The following is a 19971-nucleotide window of genomic DNA, read 5'->3' as shown; positions in this document are numbered from 1 at the left end:
ATCCTTTTAGAGTATTGCATTTTGGACATTCAATAATCTTATAAGAATTTAGGACTATATACAAAATAAGCTTCTCTGGTGGCTCAAATGGTAAAGAATCTGCCTGTAATTCAGGAGACCGAGGTTTGATCCCTGGGTTGGGAATATCCCCTGGAGACAGACATGGCAACCCACTCCAGTATTCTTGCCTAGAGAATTAAATGAGCCTGGTGGGCTTCAGTCCACGGGGTCCCAAAGAGTCGGACACAACTGAGTGACTAACACTTTCACTCACAAAATGGGTAAATGACAAGGACCTACTGTTTAGCACAGGAAACTATATTCCATATCTTGTAATAACCTCTAATGGAAAAGAATCTGAAAAAGAATATATATATATGTACATGTTCCTCAAAAAATGTATATTGCTGAATCACTTTGCTATATACCAGAAACTAACACAGCACTGTAAATTAACTGTACTTCAATTAAAAAATGTTTAAAAAAAGAATTTGCTTTTTAACAGTGTGCAGTTACAACTTGTGGGTTATCTGCCAAAAGTCCTGTGTGCTACTTGAGAGCACACGGGGTGTATAACCTAATGAACTCTCGCTCCTTTTGCCTCCGATTGAGGGCAGAGTTGAACACACCTTTCCATTGTCCCTGGATGTGATGGGACTGAGAGAAGAGAGTAGAAATTGTCCCATGGGGGGTACCCCCTGCAGTGTTAGCTACCATGTCACCCGCATGGACTGTGTGTTCTGAACAGAGGCTTCCATGGCTGGATGTGCTCAGGAGTTTGTAGGAAATCATCTCGAGAGGACACTTTGACCTTGAAGCTGGAGAAAGATGTGTTTGGTCAGGAGAACCCAGAGGCTGGGCACAGAGGTCACTGCAGGGCTGGTCTCCCTGTAGATGAGTAGCTTGCTCCTATCGCAAAGCGAGGACAAAATCCACTGCCTGCCACTCGTATCTGAGGGCTCGATTGAAAGTAATCTTTTATCTTGCTAGTGTGGAGGTGATTCGTCTTGGCCAAAGTTACTTCATCAACTGGGACCTGCAGATGTACTATCCTGAGAAGGACACGCCTGCAAAGGCGAGAACCACCACGCTGAATGAGCAGCTCGGGCAGATCCATTACATCTTCTCCGACAAGACAGGGACCCTCACGCAGAATGTCATGACCTTTAAGAAGTGCTGCATCAATGGGCAAATTTACGGTGAGCAGAAGCTGTTACTCCATCTCTGGATGTGTGCGACCAGCGGCTGCCTCCCTGGAGTGGTCCCCCCCAGTGCAAAGCTCTGGTGGTTATTCTGGTGAAGTTTCTCAAGCAGCATCACTGGTGCGTTGAGACCACACATGTGGGAAGGTGAGGAGTCAGAATTAGGTATATATTCCTCAAAAAGTTAGCTTGCCACATGATCCAGCAAGTTTGCTCCTGGTTACACACCCAGAAGAACCAAAAGCAGGGACTCGAACAGGTGTTCGTACATCCGTGTCCGTAGTAGCATTATTCGTAATAGGGAAGGTGCAGTAGTAAGTTAAAGTGTCCATCAGTGGACAAATGGGTAAGGAAAATGCGATGTGTACACACAGGGGAATATTATACAGTCTTGAAAAGGAAGGAGACTGTGACACATTACGACATGGATGAACTTCGAGGATATTATGCTATGTGAGATAAGCCAGACACAAAAGGAAACATACTGCATGATTCCATTTCTTTGAGGCACTTGGAGAAGTCAAATTCAGAGAGCTAGAGAGTAGAATGGTGATTGCCAGGGTTTAGGGGAAGAAGGGAATGAGGAATTAGTGTTTAATGAAAACGGCATTTCCGCTTTCACGGATGAAGGAGCCATCGAGATGGATGGTGGTGAAGGCTGCACAGCAGAGTGATTGTACTTAGTGCCACTGAACTGTCCATTTAAAAATAGTTGAGATGAAATTCCCTGGTGGTCCAGTGATTAGGACTCCTTACTTCCACTGCTGGGGGCCTGGATTTGATCCCTTATCAGGGAACTAAGATCCCACAAGCCTCGAGCCACGGCCAGAAAACAAACAACGAAGTAGTTGAGATGGTAAGCTTCGTTTTTCATCACAATTATATTTTAAAAATTGATTTCCATTCTAATATTCTGAAATGTGCTATATACTTATAAAAATAACAAGGCTAGTGCTGCATTCAAAGTGGATGCCCCTAACATTTAAATATTTAAAAACATATAATTATTTTAAAAGCTATGAAAACATCATAAATTTCCTCTCGGAGGAAACGTTTTGCTGTGAGCTGCAGATTCACAGAATGTCAGTGAGGAAGGTGAGATGCTGAGGGCTTGAGGAAGGGGCTCTGCTGACAGGCTCCCAGACGGGCTATGAGACCCACTGATTCAATTTGTTTTGTCCTGTTTATTCCCAGGAGACCATCGAGATGCTTCTCAGAATAGTCATAGCAAAATAGAGGTGAGTCCTTTCACAGACGAAGCCATTGGGGTGTGTATGACTTTCCTGGGCTGTAACAAGCTCCCATAGAATAGGTGTCTTACAGCAATAGGAACGTATTCCCGCACAGCTCTGGAGGCCAGAAGTTTGAATGGAGGAGTCAGCAGGCGCATGCTCCCTCTGGAATCTCTGGGGCAGAATCCGTCGTTGCCTCTTCCTGGGCTCTGGTGGTTGGTTGCCTGCAGTCCTGGGCGCTTGGCTGGCAGACACATTACTCAGATCTGCCTCTGTCATCACATGGCCTCCTCCTCCCTGTGTGTCTGTGTCCAGATCTCCTTCCTTTTATAAAGATACCAGTCACTGGATTGTGTGCGTGTGTGCTGTGTGTGTGCTCAGTTGCTCAGTCATGTCTGACTCTTTGCAACCCTATGGACTGTAGCTCACCAGTCTCCTCTATCCATGGGATTCTCCAAACAAGAAGACTCTAGTGGGTTGCCATGCCCTCCTCCAGGAGATCTTCCTGACCCAGAGGTCAAACCCACATTTCCTGCATTTCCTGCATTGAGGTGGACTCGTTACCACTGAACCACCATACTCATTAGGGTCTCTCTAATCTGTTTAACCTCATCTTTGTTTTTTTGTTTTTTATATTAGGGCATAGTTGATTAATAATGTGTTAGTTTCAGGTGTACAGCAAAGTCATTCAGTTATTTAATATATACATGTATCTATTCTTTTTCAAAATCTTTTCCCATTTAGGTTATTACAGAGTATTGAGTATAGTTCCTTGTGCTCAGTATAAACTTCCTCTTGATTACATCTACCAAGACCTTATTTCCAAAGAAGGTCCTATTACCAGATACTAGGGGTTAGGACTGCAACCCATCTTTTTTGGTGGGGACACAATTCGACTCACACCAGGCTATGTTAAAACAGATATGAGCCTCTTGACACTTCAGAACATATTAAAATCCTAAGGTGATGTTTGGATGAAGACACAGCTTCCGAGAAAAGTTCGTATCATCTGTGAAGCCCGAGTCGTCTGTTTTAAACGACCATTTTTCCTTCTCCGTTTCTTTCAGCCAGTGGATTTTAGCTGGAATGCGTTCGCCGATGGGAAGCTTGAATTTTACGACCATTACCTCATTGAGCAGATCCAGTCGGGGAAGCAGCCGGAGGTGCAGCAGTTCTTCTTCCTGCTGGCCATGTGCCACACGGTCATGGCGGACAGGCTCAACGGTGAGTGTGGCTGTCGCATCTCGGACACCGGAGACCAGTTTTTGTTTTGTTTGTTTTTAGTTGACCGTGAACTCGTGCTTGGGACTCGAATGCATATGAAGAGTTGCATGAACTAGAGGCGTTTCAGTTAGGTTTCACATCTTCATCTTATACCCCAGAGAAGTACACGGCTTACTTGGCATCCTCCAGGGAGACTTGCCTTCTAGATCCTGGGTTCTATTTCCCATAGGTAGGTCTTTGCCATAGATATCCTGCAGAAGGCTTTTCGGATGTAAGGCTTCTTCTTCCTAGCAAATGTCATTGGTCTGTTTACCCAGAAGGCCAGCAGACAAAACAACTAGACCCGATCCCCACCTCCTTCCTCCCTGCACCTGGAGAAAAGGACAGAATGGATAGCAGTCCAACCGTCGTCAAGTCCTCCACAGAACCCAGATACCTCCAAATTAAGTGACTTATGAAAATTAAGTGAATTCTGAAAAGCAGAATTCTTTTTTTTGTTGTTGTTAATTTTTAAAGAAAATTATAGTTGGTTTATACTGTTGTGTTAATTTCTGCTGTATAGCAAAGTGATTCAGTTACACAGGTATATACATTTTTATGTTTCATAGTGTTTTCCATTATGGTTTATCATAGCATATTGAATATAGTTCCTGGTGCTATGCAATCAGACCTTGTTGTATATCCATCCTATAGAATAGTTTGTACCTGCTGACCCCAAACTCCGAATCCATCCTCCGCCACACTCCCTCTCCCTCGGCACCCGCAAGTCCGTTCTCTCTCTGAGTCTGCTCCTGCTTCCTGGATAAGTCCGTGTTGTACTTTAGATCCCGCACGTGAGTGACACCACAGGGTATTTGTCCTTCTCTTTCCGACTTACGTCACTTGGTATGATAACCTCCGGGTTCACCCATGCTGCTGCAAATGGCATCGTTTCGTTCTTTTTTGTGGCCGAACAGTATTCCAGTGCGTGTGCACACACACACCACATCTTCTTTATCCATTCATCTGTCGGCGGACATTTATGTTGATGCCATGTCTGCAAAACTCTTAAGTGCAGCTTGTGCCAGCACTGTCACAGCAACATGGTCCGGCATCAGTGCCAGCTAGGCATCTTATCGCCTAGTCACACGGTGATGCCTCACATAAATACATACGTGCATTCTGGAAAGAGCCAAAAGTGCCCCTTTGTCATGTGCATTCTCCACTTTGGGCTGCCCTGGTGGCTCAGGTGGTGAAAAGGCTGCCTGCAAGGCAGGAGATCAGGATTCGACCCTTGAGTCAGGAAAATCTCCTGGTGAGAGAATAGCAACCCACTCTAGGATTCTTCCCTGGAGAATTCCACAGACAGAGGAGCCTGTAGGCTACAGTCTGTGGGGTCACAAAGAGTCAAATCCAACTGAGTGACTATCACTTACTTATTCCCCACTTCAATCAACCCAGCATAGGAACGGATGTCCCTTCTTGTTTTCTGATTCTGAGGTTTCATATGTAGAGGATGAACTCTTCAGAGGAGACATAAAAAACTAATTCTATAGAAGCTATGTGTATCTTGCAGCAAGTTTCAAAGACACTCATTCTCCAAGGATGAATCTAATTGTGCAATAAAGCTGAGATAACAGCAGAATTCAGGTTGGGTAGATACATGGAAGGGGCTATTAACAGGCCAAAGCAGGGAGATAGAAAAGGGTAAGATCAGGTCACAGATAACTGAAGCAGAGGTCAAAATCTGTTTGACTAGCTAAGCACATTTTACTCATATGATAAAAGTCAAGTATGATATTTTTAAGCAACTGGGTTCTCTTAGTTTTTGGCTCATTGGTAAGTTTATTCTACTTTTTTTTTTTTTTTTTTTTTTGTGGCATGTGTGATGGTATTATTTTGAAAGTTAACCTGCCAACTTAAGCAAGTGTGTATACATCTGCGGTCTCCATTTCCTTCTTTCTCCGCTGGGATTTCATGGGAAGAGTCCTGGGCTCTGTGCTGGAGGTGGGCCGTCCCCGTCTGGGTTCTTGCCATAACACACAATGCAGACCAGCGTTTTCTGCTGGGCAGTGGTTTCCTCATGTCACGGGAGGAGGGCTGGAGTTCAAAGGCCTTTCCAGCCTGAGAGTGTGCAGCTCTTTGTCCCACTGTCCACCGAGGCAGAATTGTACCCCTGAGGCATCTTGCCCCATGCAGCACATCACAGGCAAATTGCTCTGGACGCTGAAAGTGGAGGGCAGTTGGATTTCTAAGCACAGGAAGTAAAGGAGAGACTGATTTTTGTCTTTGACCAATAAAAGCACCTTGAAAGGGTCCGTGGGAAGGGACCTTGGGGATAACAACTCCCAATGTTACAGCTGAGAAATTCAGCCCCAGAAAGCACCTGATACCTCCTTGAGCTTGGACGACAGGTTAAAACTCATTTTAGCCGAGTCCTCTCGCTCTGCCGTGCTGGTGCGCCTTTGCTCTTTCCCTCTCATTTTCCCGCTTTTACAGGAGTGGAGATTGGCTCTTCGGTCATTATGCATAATATGAGCAATGAGGGGACTGAATTCTTTCAGGCACGCTCGGCAGACAGTGGATGTGGCCCACGTGTTGAGTATGTGTAGGAGGCCAAGTAGCGGCTGAATGTGGAGCAGCTGTGTTGGTTTTCTATGGCTCTACACTAGATGCCCACAACGCAGTGGCTTGGATCATCCATTCCTTCACCCACAGCTCTTTAGATGAGATGTCTGCGCAGGGCATGATGGGGTTCTCTGCCAAGGACCTCCCTAAAATCCAGGTCCGGCCACTCTGTTGTCCGGAGATCAGCATCCTCTTCCAAGCTGAGAGCAGGATCCATTGCTCTGGGGTCGCAGGACTGAGGTCTCCATTTCCTCGTTGGCTGTCAGCTGGGGCTCCTCTCTGCTCCCACAGGCCTCTCTGTCTTTCCTTGCCTCATGGTTCCCCTTGTTTTCAAAACTAGCAACCGCAAATCTCCCTCCCATCCACCCCTTTCATGCTTCAATCTCTCTCCCTGGGAAGAAGCCAGTCCCTTTGGAGAACTAGGGCTTCCCTGGTGGCTCAGCTGCTAAAGAATCCACTTGCAATGTGGGAGACCTAGGTTCGATCCCTGGGTTGGGAAGATGCCCTGGAGAAGGGAAAGGCTACCCATTCTAGTATTCTGGCCTGGAGAATGGGGTCTCTGTGGACTATAGTCCATGGGGTCTCAAAGAGTCAGACATGACTGAGCAACTTTCACTTCACTTTGAAATTAAAAGACACTTGCTCCTTGGAAGAAAACCTATGACCAACCTAGACAGCATATTAAAAACCAGAGCCATTACTTTGCCAACAAAGGTCCCTCTAGTCAAAGCTACGATTTTTCCATTAATCATGTATGGATGTGAGAGTTGGACTATAAAGAAAGCTGAGCACAGAAGAATTGATGCTTTTGAACTGTGGTGTTGGAGAAGACTCTTGAGAGTCCCTTGGACTGCAAGGAGATGTAACCAGTCCATCCTAAAGGAGATCAGTCCTGGGTGTTCATTGGAAGGATTGATGCTGAAGCTGAAACTCCAATACTTTGGCCACCTGATGCGAAGAGCTGACTCACTGGAAAAGACCCTGATGCTGGGAAAGATTGAAGGGGGGAGGAGAAGGGGACGACAGAGGATGAGATGGCTGGATGGCATCACTGACTCGATGGACATGAGTTTGAGCAAGCTCCAGGAGTTGGTGATGGACAGGGAAGCCTAGTGTGCTGCAGTCCATGGGGTCACAAAGAGTCAGACACGACTGAGCACTGAAAGGAACTGAACTGACTGAACTTGAGACTAACCCAATTAGTTAAGGAGCACTCAGATAATCTCCTTATCTTACAGTCAACAGATTTGGACCTTAATTATATCTGTAAAATCCCTTCCCAGCAGTACTGTGATTAGAGTTTGCTTGAATAACTAGGAGAAAGTGTGTGTACACAGGAGCGGGGTAGGGGCCATCATCGACTCCTGCCCTTGCAGAGGCTGAGAACAGAGTTTGAAAAGAAAGAAGAAAGAAAGTGAAGTCGCTCAGTTGTGTCTGACTCTTTGCAACCCCATTGACTGTAGCCTGCCAGGCTCCTCCATCCATGGGATTTTCCAGGCAAGAGTACTGGAGTGGGGTGCCCTCTCCAGAGTTTGAAAGGCTTGGAGATATTGTCTCCACCTGAAGGCCTGAAGTGCGGATGCACCGTGAGATTGTGATCAGAGAGATAAGTTTTAGAAGTTTGGAGCCAGGACACATCAAATCAGTAAGGAAACTTAGGACCTGGATTACTGGGAGTCTTTAGGAAGGACGAGCAAGTTACAAACAAGGAGGATATTCAGTCTGAGGGTTAACTTGTTTTAAGACTGGTGACTAGAATTATCAGCCAGAGAAAGCTATGGAATCAGGATAATAAGAGGTGAGATTTGTTGTTTGAGCATCTTTTTTATTTGAATCAGTTCTGTGATCCACAAATTAGCTTGTACAAGAAAAGAAAGTCTCTTTGGTTGTGCCTTGGTGTGGGGTAAATAAAGAATTTTCTTACAGGAAAGATTTCTGGGGTTAATTTTTAGTCTGGATTTCCTCCTGCAAACATCAAGTTGGAGTTTGGACCAGATCTCTGAAGTTCCTCCCATCTCTGTTAGTTGGCAATCCTGTGATTCCATTACTAGAAGAAAATGGAAGGGTTTTCTTTTAATGATAAAAATATCAGTGTTTGCTCCAGATAGGATTGTCTTTACTCATGGGAACTTTACCACCTTTTATCATTCTGTTCCTTTTTTTTTTGGAGTAAGTTTGCCTTCAGTATGATGTAATATATCCCTGCCAGAGAAACCTGCCGATGGGAGAGGACTGATCTCACTGCTGCTTGTTTAGCTCTGGTTAAATATTTTACTGTCTGGCATGTGTGTGTGTTTGTACAATGACTGGATTTAGCAAGTACATTTGTAACTTCTGGTGTGTGTCTTTCTGGGTGAACAAACAGATACCAGCCTCATCTTTAATTAGTATTTGGGAGTGATGAATATTGGCTTAGAGTGAACCATCTGAGTATGTCTGTCAAGGGAGGAGAATGTGAGGATGGGGCATTTAGCTCTACTGATAGCCTGCTTCCCTGGTGGCTCAGACGGTAAAGAATCCGCCTGCAATGAAGGAGACCTGGGTTCGATCCCTGGGTTGGGAAGATCCTCTGGAGAAGGAAATGGCAGCCCACTCCAGTGGAGAATGCCTGGAGGATCCCCATGGACAGAGGAGCCTGTTGGGCTACAGTGCAGGGGGTCGCCAAGAGTCAGACACAACTGAGCGATTAAGCACACAGCCCTTCACCCTGGAGCACCCGCCCTCCCCTGTGGACAGACGGTGTAAAGAGATGCCCATCTGCGGGCTGCAGCCTGGTCAAACCATGGTGGGAAATGAAATGCCTTTTCCTGTGAAAATTCATCTGACCATAGACATACTTTTCATTCTACTCGGAGGTGGAAGAATGAAGAGTTGAAAAACACAAACTCTTGGATAGGGAGAGCTTTTTTAAAATAAATTTTTTTTTTTTTTTTTTTTTACTGACGTACAAAGATAAGCATATAGCTCGGTGAATTTTCACCAGCCCAATACTCCCGTGTCATGAACACCCAGATTTTTACAAACACAACATCATACCTCCCTTAGACGCCCTTCCCTGTTCCCTCTCTGTCATTGCCCCTCCAGAGGTGACTACTGTCCTGACTTTGAATGGTTCGGGTTAGCTTTATCTGCGGTGGGTTCATGTAGATGGAGTTAGGTGGTTATGTACTTGTGCTGTCTGGCTTCTTCACGCAGCATTGAGAGGTTCGCTTCTGTTGTGAAGCAGGTTTGCAAGTTGTGAAATAAATGTGGTTTCCCATTATTTAACTTTCAAAATCAAGATACTGAACAGATTGATACATTTTGAGATTTTTTTAAATTAGGAGACTATAGCTAAGGTGAAGAAGGTTCTAGAGAGAAGATAACCTGGTACAATCCTTTTAGAGAACAAGTGAGTAATGCGTGTGACAGCAGGCTTAAAAATTCTCAGTGTTGTTTACCTCAGTGTTTTCATTACTAGGAAGCTGTCCTTGGAAAACACGAAAACCCTTATACACGTATAGAATCCTTATTACGGTGTTATTTTGGGGAGTAAAAATATTATAGAAAGGCGGTCACACATTACATTCACAGGTTACATTTCTTTAAAATAATGCATAGAAAGAATTTTTAAAGCTGTGATAACATGCTCAAAATACAGTGTTAAAATCACCAGGATGTAAATGTATATTTAGCATGCCAGAAACTATTAGAGAAGCAGGCATTTCCAGAAGGACAGAAAGAAATTGTAAAAAGCTATCAACAGTGCCATTCTTCCTCTGGATGGTGGGGTTATGAGATTTTCTTTTTTCCCCTATTCTTGGCCAGATTTTTTTTTTTTTCACTTCTAGTTTATATTACTGTTTATAATCAGAAATAAAAGCTTAAAAACTGTGAACGTTGGCACACTCCTTAAGAATCAGCGATGTGTTTTCTTGGGGATGTTTTGGGCTTTGCAACAGAGTTGGCCCTCTGTGTCCATGATGCAGGGTGCCAACTGTATCTACTGTAGTCTGCCGCTTTCTAGAAGGGACCAGAGCATCCATGGCGTTTGTTATCTGCGGACACTCCTGGAACCAATCCCCCATTGGTCTCAAGGGATCACTGGACATCCTCACCCCCACATGAACCGCACTGGTGAACACTCGCTGGCCAACTCAGCTTTTCTGGTTTTCTCTCTTGCCTCTTCTGTTAGGTCAACTCAACTACCAGGCAGCCTCTCCTGACGAGGGCGCTCTCGTAAGCGCCGCCAGGAACTTTGGCTTTGTCTTCCTCGGCAGGACCCAGAACACGATCACCATCAGTGAGCTGGGCACGGAGAGGACCTACCATGTTCTTGCCCTTTTAGACTTCAACAGTGACCGGAAGCGGATGTCTATAATTGGTAGGTCTCCCTCAGAGTATGTCTGTCAGTCATTCACTGAGATGCTGCCTCTTGCACATTTTACTTAGCAACACCAGGATAAAACAGGCAATGAACGAGCCCCTTGGCTCCTGGAGGACTTCCGCAGACTTGTTGAAACTAGTGTTTCCTCGCTTCATTCTACACGATGTCCATCACTCAAAGGGACAAACGCAGTAGATCTGAACCTTGCATCACGTCTTCAACGATGTGGGCTGTCAGCTGTGAAATCTGGGTAGCAGTTCCATGGCTGTTAGACCCACAGCACGAGCTTTTCTATCGTGAGTTGCCCCATGCATTTCTGCTGGGGCCTTGCGGGATGTCAGGTTCAGGAGAACAGCGAGGCTGTGCTTATGAATGAAGATTCTCCCTCCAGCTCAGGCACAACATAACAGGAACCCAGGAAGAAGCAATGATCACTTCCTGATAGTGCAATGTTTTCAGTTCATAGTGTGAAATCATTGCAAACTCACAGAAAACTTGCAAGAACGCTTTAAAGAATCCTGTAGTTTCTTCCATGTCCAGTTGTCAGCATGCGTCAAAAGTTCTTTGTCATTGTTATTTATAGGTTCTTGTTTTCTGAACCATTTGAGAGTCGATTAAGGGCATTGAGGTCTAATGTCCCTTTCCCCCAAATACTTAAGTAGGTTTTTCTTAAGATCAAGAAACTTCACTTACTGTTATGTCCAGTATGGTGATCAGAATCAGAAAACTCAACAGTGCAGTGTTATTATCTAATCTACAGAGTGCTTTCAAGTTGCACCAGGGATTTTCTTTCTGATTCAGGACTCTACCGAAGATGCCACACTGCATTCAGTGATCATTACACTGGTCTCCTTTATTCTGTGAGAGTTCCACAACCTGATTTTGATCTTCTGCACATTGACATTTTTGAAAAGCACAGGGCTGTCACCTTGCGGAGAGTCCCTCAGTTTGGGTCTGTCTGATGTTCCCTCATGACTAGATGTAGACGGTGCCCTGTTGGCAGGAAGGGTACCTAGATCGGTGCCGTGTCCTTCCCAGCACAGCATATCAGAAGGTACATGATTGCAGGTCACATCAGCTTGGATCACTTGGTTAAGTGACGTCTGTAAGATTTTCCACCATGAGACTGACTTTTTAATTTTTATTTTTTAATTGGAGTATAAGCGGTTTACAATGTTGTGCTAGTTTCTGCTGTACAACAGTGTGACTCAGCCGTAAGTGTATGTATATCCCTCCTCTGGGCCTGCTTCCCATCCTGCCGTCCCGCCCAATGAGGGCTGCGCAGAGCTGAGCTTCCTGTGCTGTGCAGCAGGTTCCCCCGAACTGCTCGTTGCACACGCGGCTGTGCGTGTGCGCCCCTGCTGCCCCCGCTTCCTCCCACCCTCCCCTCCCCGCCCCGCCCCTCCCCTCCCCTCCCCTCCTGTCCTCCACCACGCCCACAAGCCTGTTCCGTTTGCAGGGCAGGAATAGAGATTCACTTTTTAACCAATATAAAAGTTTAGCTGCTTCCTGATTTAGTCTCATCTTACTGATACTATTACTGAATTAAATGATTAGTCTCATTTTTACTGAGTGCTTCCTGTGGGCCTAACACTGATCTGGGCTGATGATCATGCCTGGCGAATACCTTAAGAGAACTTAAAATCTAGTTAGTGGTGAGACACGTAATGCAATTAAAGTACTTCAGAGATCAAAAAAGCCGAGAAAATGGTCATGAGGAGTCATGTTAATGGTCTGAGAATTAAAGGCAGTGAGTGTTGTGGATTTATAGATAAGAAGGGTTTCTACTAGCTGGCATGGACCAAGACGTCTACATGGAAAAACCCAACACACAGGAGGGAGCCAATAAGTATTTGCTCAAAGAATAAGCAAGCGTATGAAAACGGAGCTGGCTAAAGGAATCTTTTCATATTTATTTCACTATTGCATTCTATGTAGGCTTACCTGTTGTTGAGAGCAACATTTTTCTAGGTCCATTGCTTATTTTAAACTAATTAGGAATGATTAGCACTGTAACCGTTCAGAAGATTAACTGTATAGTTTTCTTAAGAAATCAAACATTAACTTGGTTATTGGCTTTTCCTTCTCTCTCTTACTTTTTACTAGTAAGAACCCCAGAAGGCAATATCAGGCTTTACTGTAAGGGCGCCGACACTGTGATTTACGAACGGTTACATCAAACGAGCCCTATGAAACAAGAAACGCAGGACGCCCTGGATGTAAGTCTCACTTCCACTCTTTATGCCACGGATTGCAAACTTCCTTTCTGGTGCTATCTCTGAAGCTGGAGTGAAAGCTTTGTGCTACCTGTTGACCCTTCTGCTGTCTTGGCGTAGTTGAGTGGAAAGAGCACCCAAGTAGGAATATGGCAGGCTGGTTCTGATTCTGCCACAGAGGCTGACTTCCTAGGAAACGAGCTCAGTGCATCTAGGTTGGCAGGACCTGCAGGACTGACCCAGGAGAAAGGCTGGTCTTTCTTCCGGGGACCTTAAGCAAGTTACATAACCATCCTGTGCTCTCGTCTCAGTATCTGTGTGGCCTCCAAGAATTCCAGTGTCCTGTGTACAGTGAAGTTGAGAGAACATTCCTATAGGATGGGACATGAGAAAGCAGTCCACTGGATAATCAATGTCTTTGTTAGAGAATCAGTTTGGTCTTTGTTACTTCAAACTCACTATTTTAGGGGATGGTGTGGGCGCAAGAGAGTCGGACACGGGTGAGGAACTAAGCACTCACATGTGCTTGGTTCAGGGATACTGCCGTTTTTCAGAATGCTTCTGGAAATCTGAGAATTGTATGCCCACCCTCATATTGTTTTGTTTTTATATAATGATGGCAGTGAAGCCTGGAGGGTGAATCATTAATTGCCAGTATGAACTATCCCCGGTCCCATCACTTCATGGCAAATAGATGGGGAAACAGTGGAAACAGTGGCTGACTTTATTTTTCTGGGCTCCAAAATCACTGCAGATGGTGATTGCAGCCATGAAATTAAAAGACACTTACTCCTTGGAAGGAAAGTTATGACCAACCTAGACAGCATATTAAAAAGCAGAGACATTACTTTGTCAACAAAGGTCTGTGTAGTCAAGGCTATGGTTTTTCCAGTGGTCATGTATGGATGTGAGAGTTGGACTATAAAGAAAGCTGAGCGCCAAAGAATTGATGCTTTTGAAGTGTGGTGTTGGAGAAGACTCTTGAGAGTCCCTCGGACTGCAAGGAGATCCAACCAGTCCATCCTAAAGGAGATCAGTCCTGGGTGTTCATTGGAAGGACTGATGTTGAAGCTGAAACTCCAATACTTTGGCCACCTCATGCAGAGAGCTGAGTCATTTGAAAAGACCCTGATGCTGAGAAAGATTGAGGGCAGGAAGAGAAGGAGACGACAGAGGATGAGATGGCTGGATGGCATCACCGACTCAATGGACATGGGTTTGGGTGGACTCCAGGAGTTGGTGATGGACAGGGAGGCCTGGATTGCTGCGGTTTGTGGGGTTGCAAAGAGTCGGACACGACTGAGTGACTGAACTGAACTGAACTATCCCCGCATGGGGATAGTTCATACATGGAGCAACTTGCACAGTCCCCAGCACTTAGTCAGTGCTCAATAAAGGGGTCTTTTCCCCCTCCACTTGAAGGGTCTGAGTTTGGGGGCCAAAGATCCTTCAGAAAAAGTCTGCTGAATATGTTGTTTCCTAGGTGGGGTTACATTTTAAGGTTATATGTGTGTTGCTGAAGCAGTTACAGTGGGTAGTTCCTCATGAGAATTTGAATGAGGGTGGTCTAATCAAATACCATGCAGAACTTGCCAGTCTTTGAAAGCAAACCCTTACTTGGGCGAACCTGTTCTGCTATTTTGACCGACAAGATGTGACTGTGAAATAATGAAACATTTTTACTGGTTCACATTTTAGCTATTTTAAAATGGCTTAAATCTGTTCGCCATGATTAAACTTTACATACTCTTTTTCATGAAAATGTTTTATCTCAGCTTTAACCATGGCACGTGTCTTTGAGAATTGGTTTGAGGGACTAAGGCTTGGTTGAGAGTTCGTAGTCTTTGAACTTGTAACTGTTTGTGGGAACAAACTGTAAAGCTGTCAGGTCTGGTTTACAAAACCTTTTACCACAAGGCAGCGTCCTTGATCTCTTATTTTCTTAGTTGTCAAGGGTTTTTTGTTCATTCTCATGACTTGATTTACAAGAGAGTTATACTATTCCCTTTAATTAGAGAACTATAAGTAAACAGTCCTAAGATTTTGAGAATTCTTAGGAAAACAAAGTATTAATATTTGTTTACTCTCCTCTATGGAATGTATGTGTACAGAATCATTTCACAGTCTCTTTTTAAATTATCTTATTATATTACTGCAAAATGAGATTTCAAACTTACATAAAAATAACTGTTCTTTGGGTGGTTGGATTGTCTTTTAAATTAAACAGATCTTTGCCAATGAGACTCTTAGAACACTGTGCCTTTGCTATAAGGAAATTGAAGAAAAAGAGTTTGAAGAATGGAATAAAAAGTTTATGGCTGCCAGTATAGCCTCAACCAACCGGGATGAAGCTCTGGATAAAGTATATGAGGAGATTGAAAAAGATTTAATTGTGAGTTTTAACCTTTGTAACTTTCCCCTTGATATTCTGAACAGAATTGGAGATCTTATTAAGTTTTATTCATTTTTAATCTCACTCTTGAAATATAATTCAAACTGCAGTATTTGAAACTGGTACAGTGGAACTCAGTCATTTGAATTTTTTTCAGCAAGCAAAATAGCAGTTGCCATTATGAGAAAACAAAAGACAAAACACTATGAGATTCTGATTCTATTATTTTTATATCACTTATTAAAATTCATTTTATACAATAATAAGCCAGCATATACTTATTACACTATGAGAATTACTGAGATGATTTATGTTGTGCAAAATCTTGAAATAAGAAAAATAGGCCATTTGTAGAGACTTTCCAAAGTTTACTACTTATTGCTTGTAGAGTTTTGATGAAAAGGAAATGTTCAACAGATAGTAAGCACTGACCTTTAGCAAAAGAAATTGGTTTGTATCCATGTAAAGTAGTATACACACAACAATATTATATATTTTTAATGTCCTTGATTGGTACTTACATTTTTGTCTTGGTGAATTACTGTAAGAAAAAAGACTTTGGCTGCTTGGTTTTTGGTGAATGTGGAACACGACAGCCTTCCCAGTTAATGCCAGCCGCTGGCCCCTGTAGCACAGCAGCTGGGGTGTATTTAGCCCATCTGCTTTTTACAGGTTGGCCGACTGCAAATACAGAACATTTTTGGCTTATGTGCTAATTCCTTTCTGTGAATGTACATTCCAGCTATTAGGAGCAACAGCTATTGAAGACAAGCTGCAAGATGGAGTCCCAGAAACCATTTCAAAACTTTCAAAAGCTGACATTAAGATCTGGGTGCTCACTGGAGACAAAAAGGGTGAGTCGGTTTGCAGGGAAGCCTATCTGTTAATTCACAAATATCCATAGCTCCTGTCTCCCCTGCTCAAGGGGACCTTCTCAGACTTCGCATCCTGCACAAGCACCATCTGTTTCCCTTGGGCAGAGACGCTTTCCGTAAGAAATCCTTCTGTGTTGCTCCAGCCCGCCCCGGCCGCCTCCTTCCTGAAACTCCCTCGTTGGCAGAGTCTCTTCCTCGTAACTGAGCTCCTGCTCGTGTCCTGCTGGCTGTCTTCAGTCTTCTATCTCTGCCCGACACGGGCTCCCGTCCTCAAAGGGCCAGCTCTCCGGGCCCTTCTGTCCTCCCAGCCCTGTACCGTCTGTCGGGCAGAGAGCAGAAGAGCGTAACATGCTCAACAGAGCTTTGGTTTTCTTCCCTCTTTTATTGCTTGAAAATTGTAATTTTATCCCCACGGGAAGATTCTAATTTTTAAATCCAGAGCTCAACAAGGAGTTGATTGTTGTGTTATCGTTTCTGTCGATTTTTTCACTCCAGAAGCCTTCCATGGGAAACTAGATCGTTTGCCTTATCCTGACATTGTTGGTGGATTACACATTCTGATAAGCTAAGGAATTAAGTCCCGACCTCGAACAAGTGGGGGTGGGGGTGGAAAAGGGGGGAAAATGTCCAGTAGGAGCCACATGTGAGGGTTGTGGAAATGGCTGCCCTTCCCACCTTGTGTGTGTGAGTCACTCAGTCCTGTCCGACTCTGCGACCCTCTGTCCGACTCTGCGACCCCCTGGACTATAGCCCACCAGACTCCTCTCCATGGAATTCTCCAGGCGAGAATACTGGAGTGAGTTGCCATTCCTTTCTCCAGGGGATCTTTCCGACCCAGATTAAACCACATGAACTAGATGTGTTCAGTATTTCAACGAACATTGATTTTATTAAATAACCAGCTTACACATTTGATATTATATTTCATTATTAAAAACATCTTGACCAGACGTTGGCTTATTAGACTTATTACAGAGAAATGGATTTGTTTCCTTTAGTGATGTCTAGACATTGCTATTAAAAAAAAAATCAAAAAGTGTATTTGATTGAATCTGGTTGTTTTATTAATTGAAAAAGTTGGTACTAGATGAAGCCCATTATTAAATTCATCAGTAGGAGTGACATTTGGCTTCATTTTTTTCTATTGTAGAAACTGCTGAAAATATAGGATTTGCCTGTGAACTTCTTACTGAAGATACCACTATCTGCTATGGGGAAGATATCAGGTGAGTAAGGGCCTGCAGTGAGAATATGTAACGTCTCATTTTTATAAAAACAAGACTGGACAGTAGACACAGATTCAGAGAGATGGAGCTAGAACGTGTCCCTTGCGACAGTTTCCTCAAGTTTAAGTGAAACAGGAGACAATAGGCAGCTCCAAGACACCACACTTCAACCTTCTGTTGTAGCGAAACTTGAGGCCTTCTTTGCCTTTTCAGGGGCTGTTTTTCTGTATTTCTTGCAAGCCCTCAGCGCTTGCCTGCTGAAAAAGGAAGTGGGCTTGAGATATCACTGACTAGTTATGAATTAGATTTCATAATTTTTCTCTTCCAGCCTTTAGTGATTTGTCTTGATCACTCCTTATTTTCAACTTGAAAATGAGAAGTTAATGTGGAAAAAGAACAATAGCTACCAGATCTCCTAGTGCAGTGGTTCTCAAGTTGGGTGGGGGAGGTAGGGACTCTGCCCTTGGGAACATCTGGCGATGTCTGAAGACATCTTTGGTTGTCGCAGGGGGAAGGAGGGGTGCTCCTGGCTTCTAGTGGGGTAGTGGCCAGGGGTGCTGCGAAGCATCCTACAGTATCTGTAACAGCCACATATAACAAAGAATCAGGAGTGCCAAGGCTGAGAAACCCGTTCTTGAAGGTGAAGACTAAAGGCTCTATGCATGTAAGACGGAAAATCCTGGCTGAGAGTTAGGAGACCAGAGTCCTCGTTGCATTCTTCCCATCAACTTGTTGCAGGCAAATCACAATATCTCTCAGACTTAATTTCCCTGTTTGTTAACATGAAGAGATTGGGAACTTACAGTCCCTTTTACTCCAGGATTCCATGCCTCACTTTCATATGAGCTGTATGTGGTCTTCTCAATAACTTGTTGATAGAAAGCACGAGAATAACTCAAAGGCAGACGTAACTTTATGTGGAAATAAGGTATTTTTCCTGCCCAACAGTGGTCACTGTTGATAGCACACTAGGGTTCACCCCATATTATAATTCTGATCAGGGTTGCCTTCCTTCTGTTGCTTGTGAACACATTTTCAACTGTATCTTCTTTTAGCCACCTTTGGCAAATTAATAAAGTACCCAGAACATGGTGCCTCTGTGGTAGAGGAATCAAGACTTAGTAACATTATATGTCACTTGATTTAAAAAAATGGGCAAAAGGCTTGAATAGCTATTTCTCCAAAGAGACATATAAATGGCCGATAAGCATATGAAATAATGCTCAACATCACTAATCACTAAAGAAATGCAAATTAAAACCACAGTTTCACTTAACATTGATTTAGGATGACTACTATTTTAAAAACACAGAAAAAAGTGTTTGTACAAGTATATGGGAAATTGGAAACTTTGTGCACTGCTGGTGAATATGAAATGGTGCAGTCACTGTGGAAAAGAGTATGATGATTCCTCAAAGCATTTTAAAATAGAATTATCATGATCCAGCAGTCCCACTTCTATATACATATCCCAGCGAATGAAGAGCAGGGACATGAAGAGAGATCTGCAAACCCACGTTCACAGTGGCATTGATCACAATAGCCAAGAGGTGGGAGCACCTAAGGGCTCACTGACGGATGAATGGACAAACGAAACGTGGTATATCCACACGGTGGAATGGTGGGCTTTCCTAGTGGCTCCGACGGAAAGGGTGTTATTCAGCTTTAAAAAGGAAGACCGTTTTGACAAGTGCTACAACATGAATGAACCTTGAGAACAGTGAAATGAGCCACTAATTAACTGAAATAAACCAATTACAAAAAGGCATGTACTGTGATTCCATTATGTGAGTTACCTGGGGTGGTCATATTCATAGAAATGGAAAGTCAAGTGGCGGTTACCAGGGGCTGGGGGAAGGGGGAACAGGGAGTGGTGATTTAATGAGTATTGAAAGATGAAAAAGTTCTGGAGATTAGCAAGGTGAATATACATACTACTACTGAACTGTATACTCGTATAGTTAAAGATGATAACTTTTATGCTAATGTGTTTTTATTGTTATTTTTAAAAGATTATATGTCAAAATTATCTCCCAATCAAGGGTGTGTTCATGGTCTTATACACACTTAAATTTTTCCCCAGTGCTCTTCTTCATACAAGGATGGAAAACCAGAGGAACAGAGGGGGAGTCTATGCAAAATTCGTACCCCAAGTGTATGAACCTTTTTTCCCATCTGGTGGAAACCGTGCCTTAATAATCACTGGTTCTTGGTTGGTATGTATCATTAGCATCTCTCCCTTTGGCTCAAACTAAAGCAGGTCATCCTGAACAAATTTTAGACGGTTTCATATTAATTACCAATGTTAAAATCTGTTAGCCTATAAATGAAAGGGCAATTTCCTAAGCCTGAGAGTTAATATTATATAATACATAAAATAAGTGATACATACAATAATATATGATATATATAATATTATGATATGTATATGCTACATATGATCATATATTATATGTAATATTATTATTATATGATATAAACTGGTAGCAGTGGTTACTACTAGTTTGTCAACTAACAGAAAATTTTAATTTTCTCCACTGTACATTTTAAAATTTTCTGTAATTTTATAGTAAATATTTTATAATCAGAACAGTATCATCAGTAACGTAGGCCCAGAAATATCCCTCAGAT

The 19971-nt window shown here is 43.4% G+C and overlaps 1 protein-coding gene across 2 annotated transcripts in view; it reads left to right on the top strand.

Annotated features, from left to right (window-relative positions):
* Positions 1-19971, top strand: part of ATP8B1 (ATPase phospholipid transporting 8B1) — a 151347-nt gene that overhangs the window by 118768 nt on the left and 12608 nt on the right. For both annotated transcript variants that reach the window (XM_027525642.1, XM_027525641.1), the window contains exons 13-21: positions 991-1199; positions 2397-2440; positions 3502-3658; positions 10440-10628; positions 12738-12850; positions 15075-15239; positions 15982-16093; positions 17265-17340; positions 19424-19556. In XM_027525642.1, the coding sequence (XP_027381443.1) occupies positions 991-1199; positions 2397-2440; positions 3502-3658; positions 10440-10628; positions 12738-12850; positions 15075-15239; positions 15982-16093; positions 17265-17340; positions 19424-19556 (1198 nt within the window). The remainder of the gene's footprint in view (positions 1-990; positions 1200-2396; positions 2441-3501; positions 3659-10439; positions 10629-12737; positions 12851-15074; positions 15240-15981; positions 16094-17264; positions 17341-19423; positions 19557-19971) is intronic.

The sequence above is a fragment of the Bos indicus x Bos taurus genome, chromosome 24 (assembly GCF_003369695.1).
Source record: "Bos indicus x Bos taurus breed Angus x Brahman F1 hybrid chromosome 24, Bos_hybrid_MaternalHap_v2.0, whole genome shotgun sequence".
Lineage (NCBI taxonomy): Eukaryota > Metazoa > Chordata > Mammalia > Artiodactyla > Bovidae > Bos > Bos indicus x Bos taurus.
This window is presented reverse-complemented; position numbering and strand designations above follow the sequence as displayed.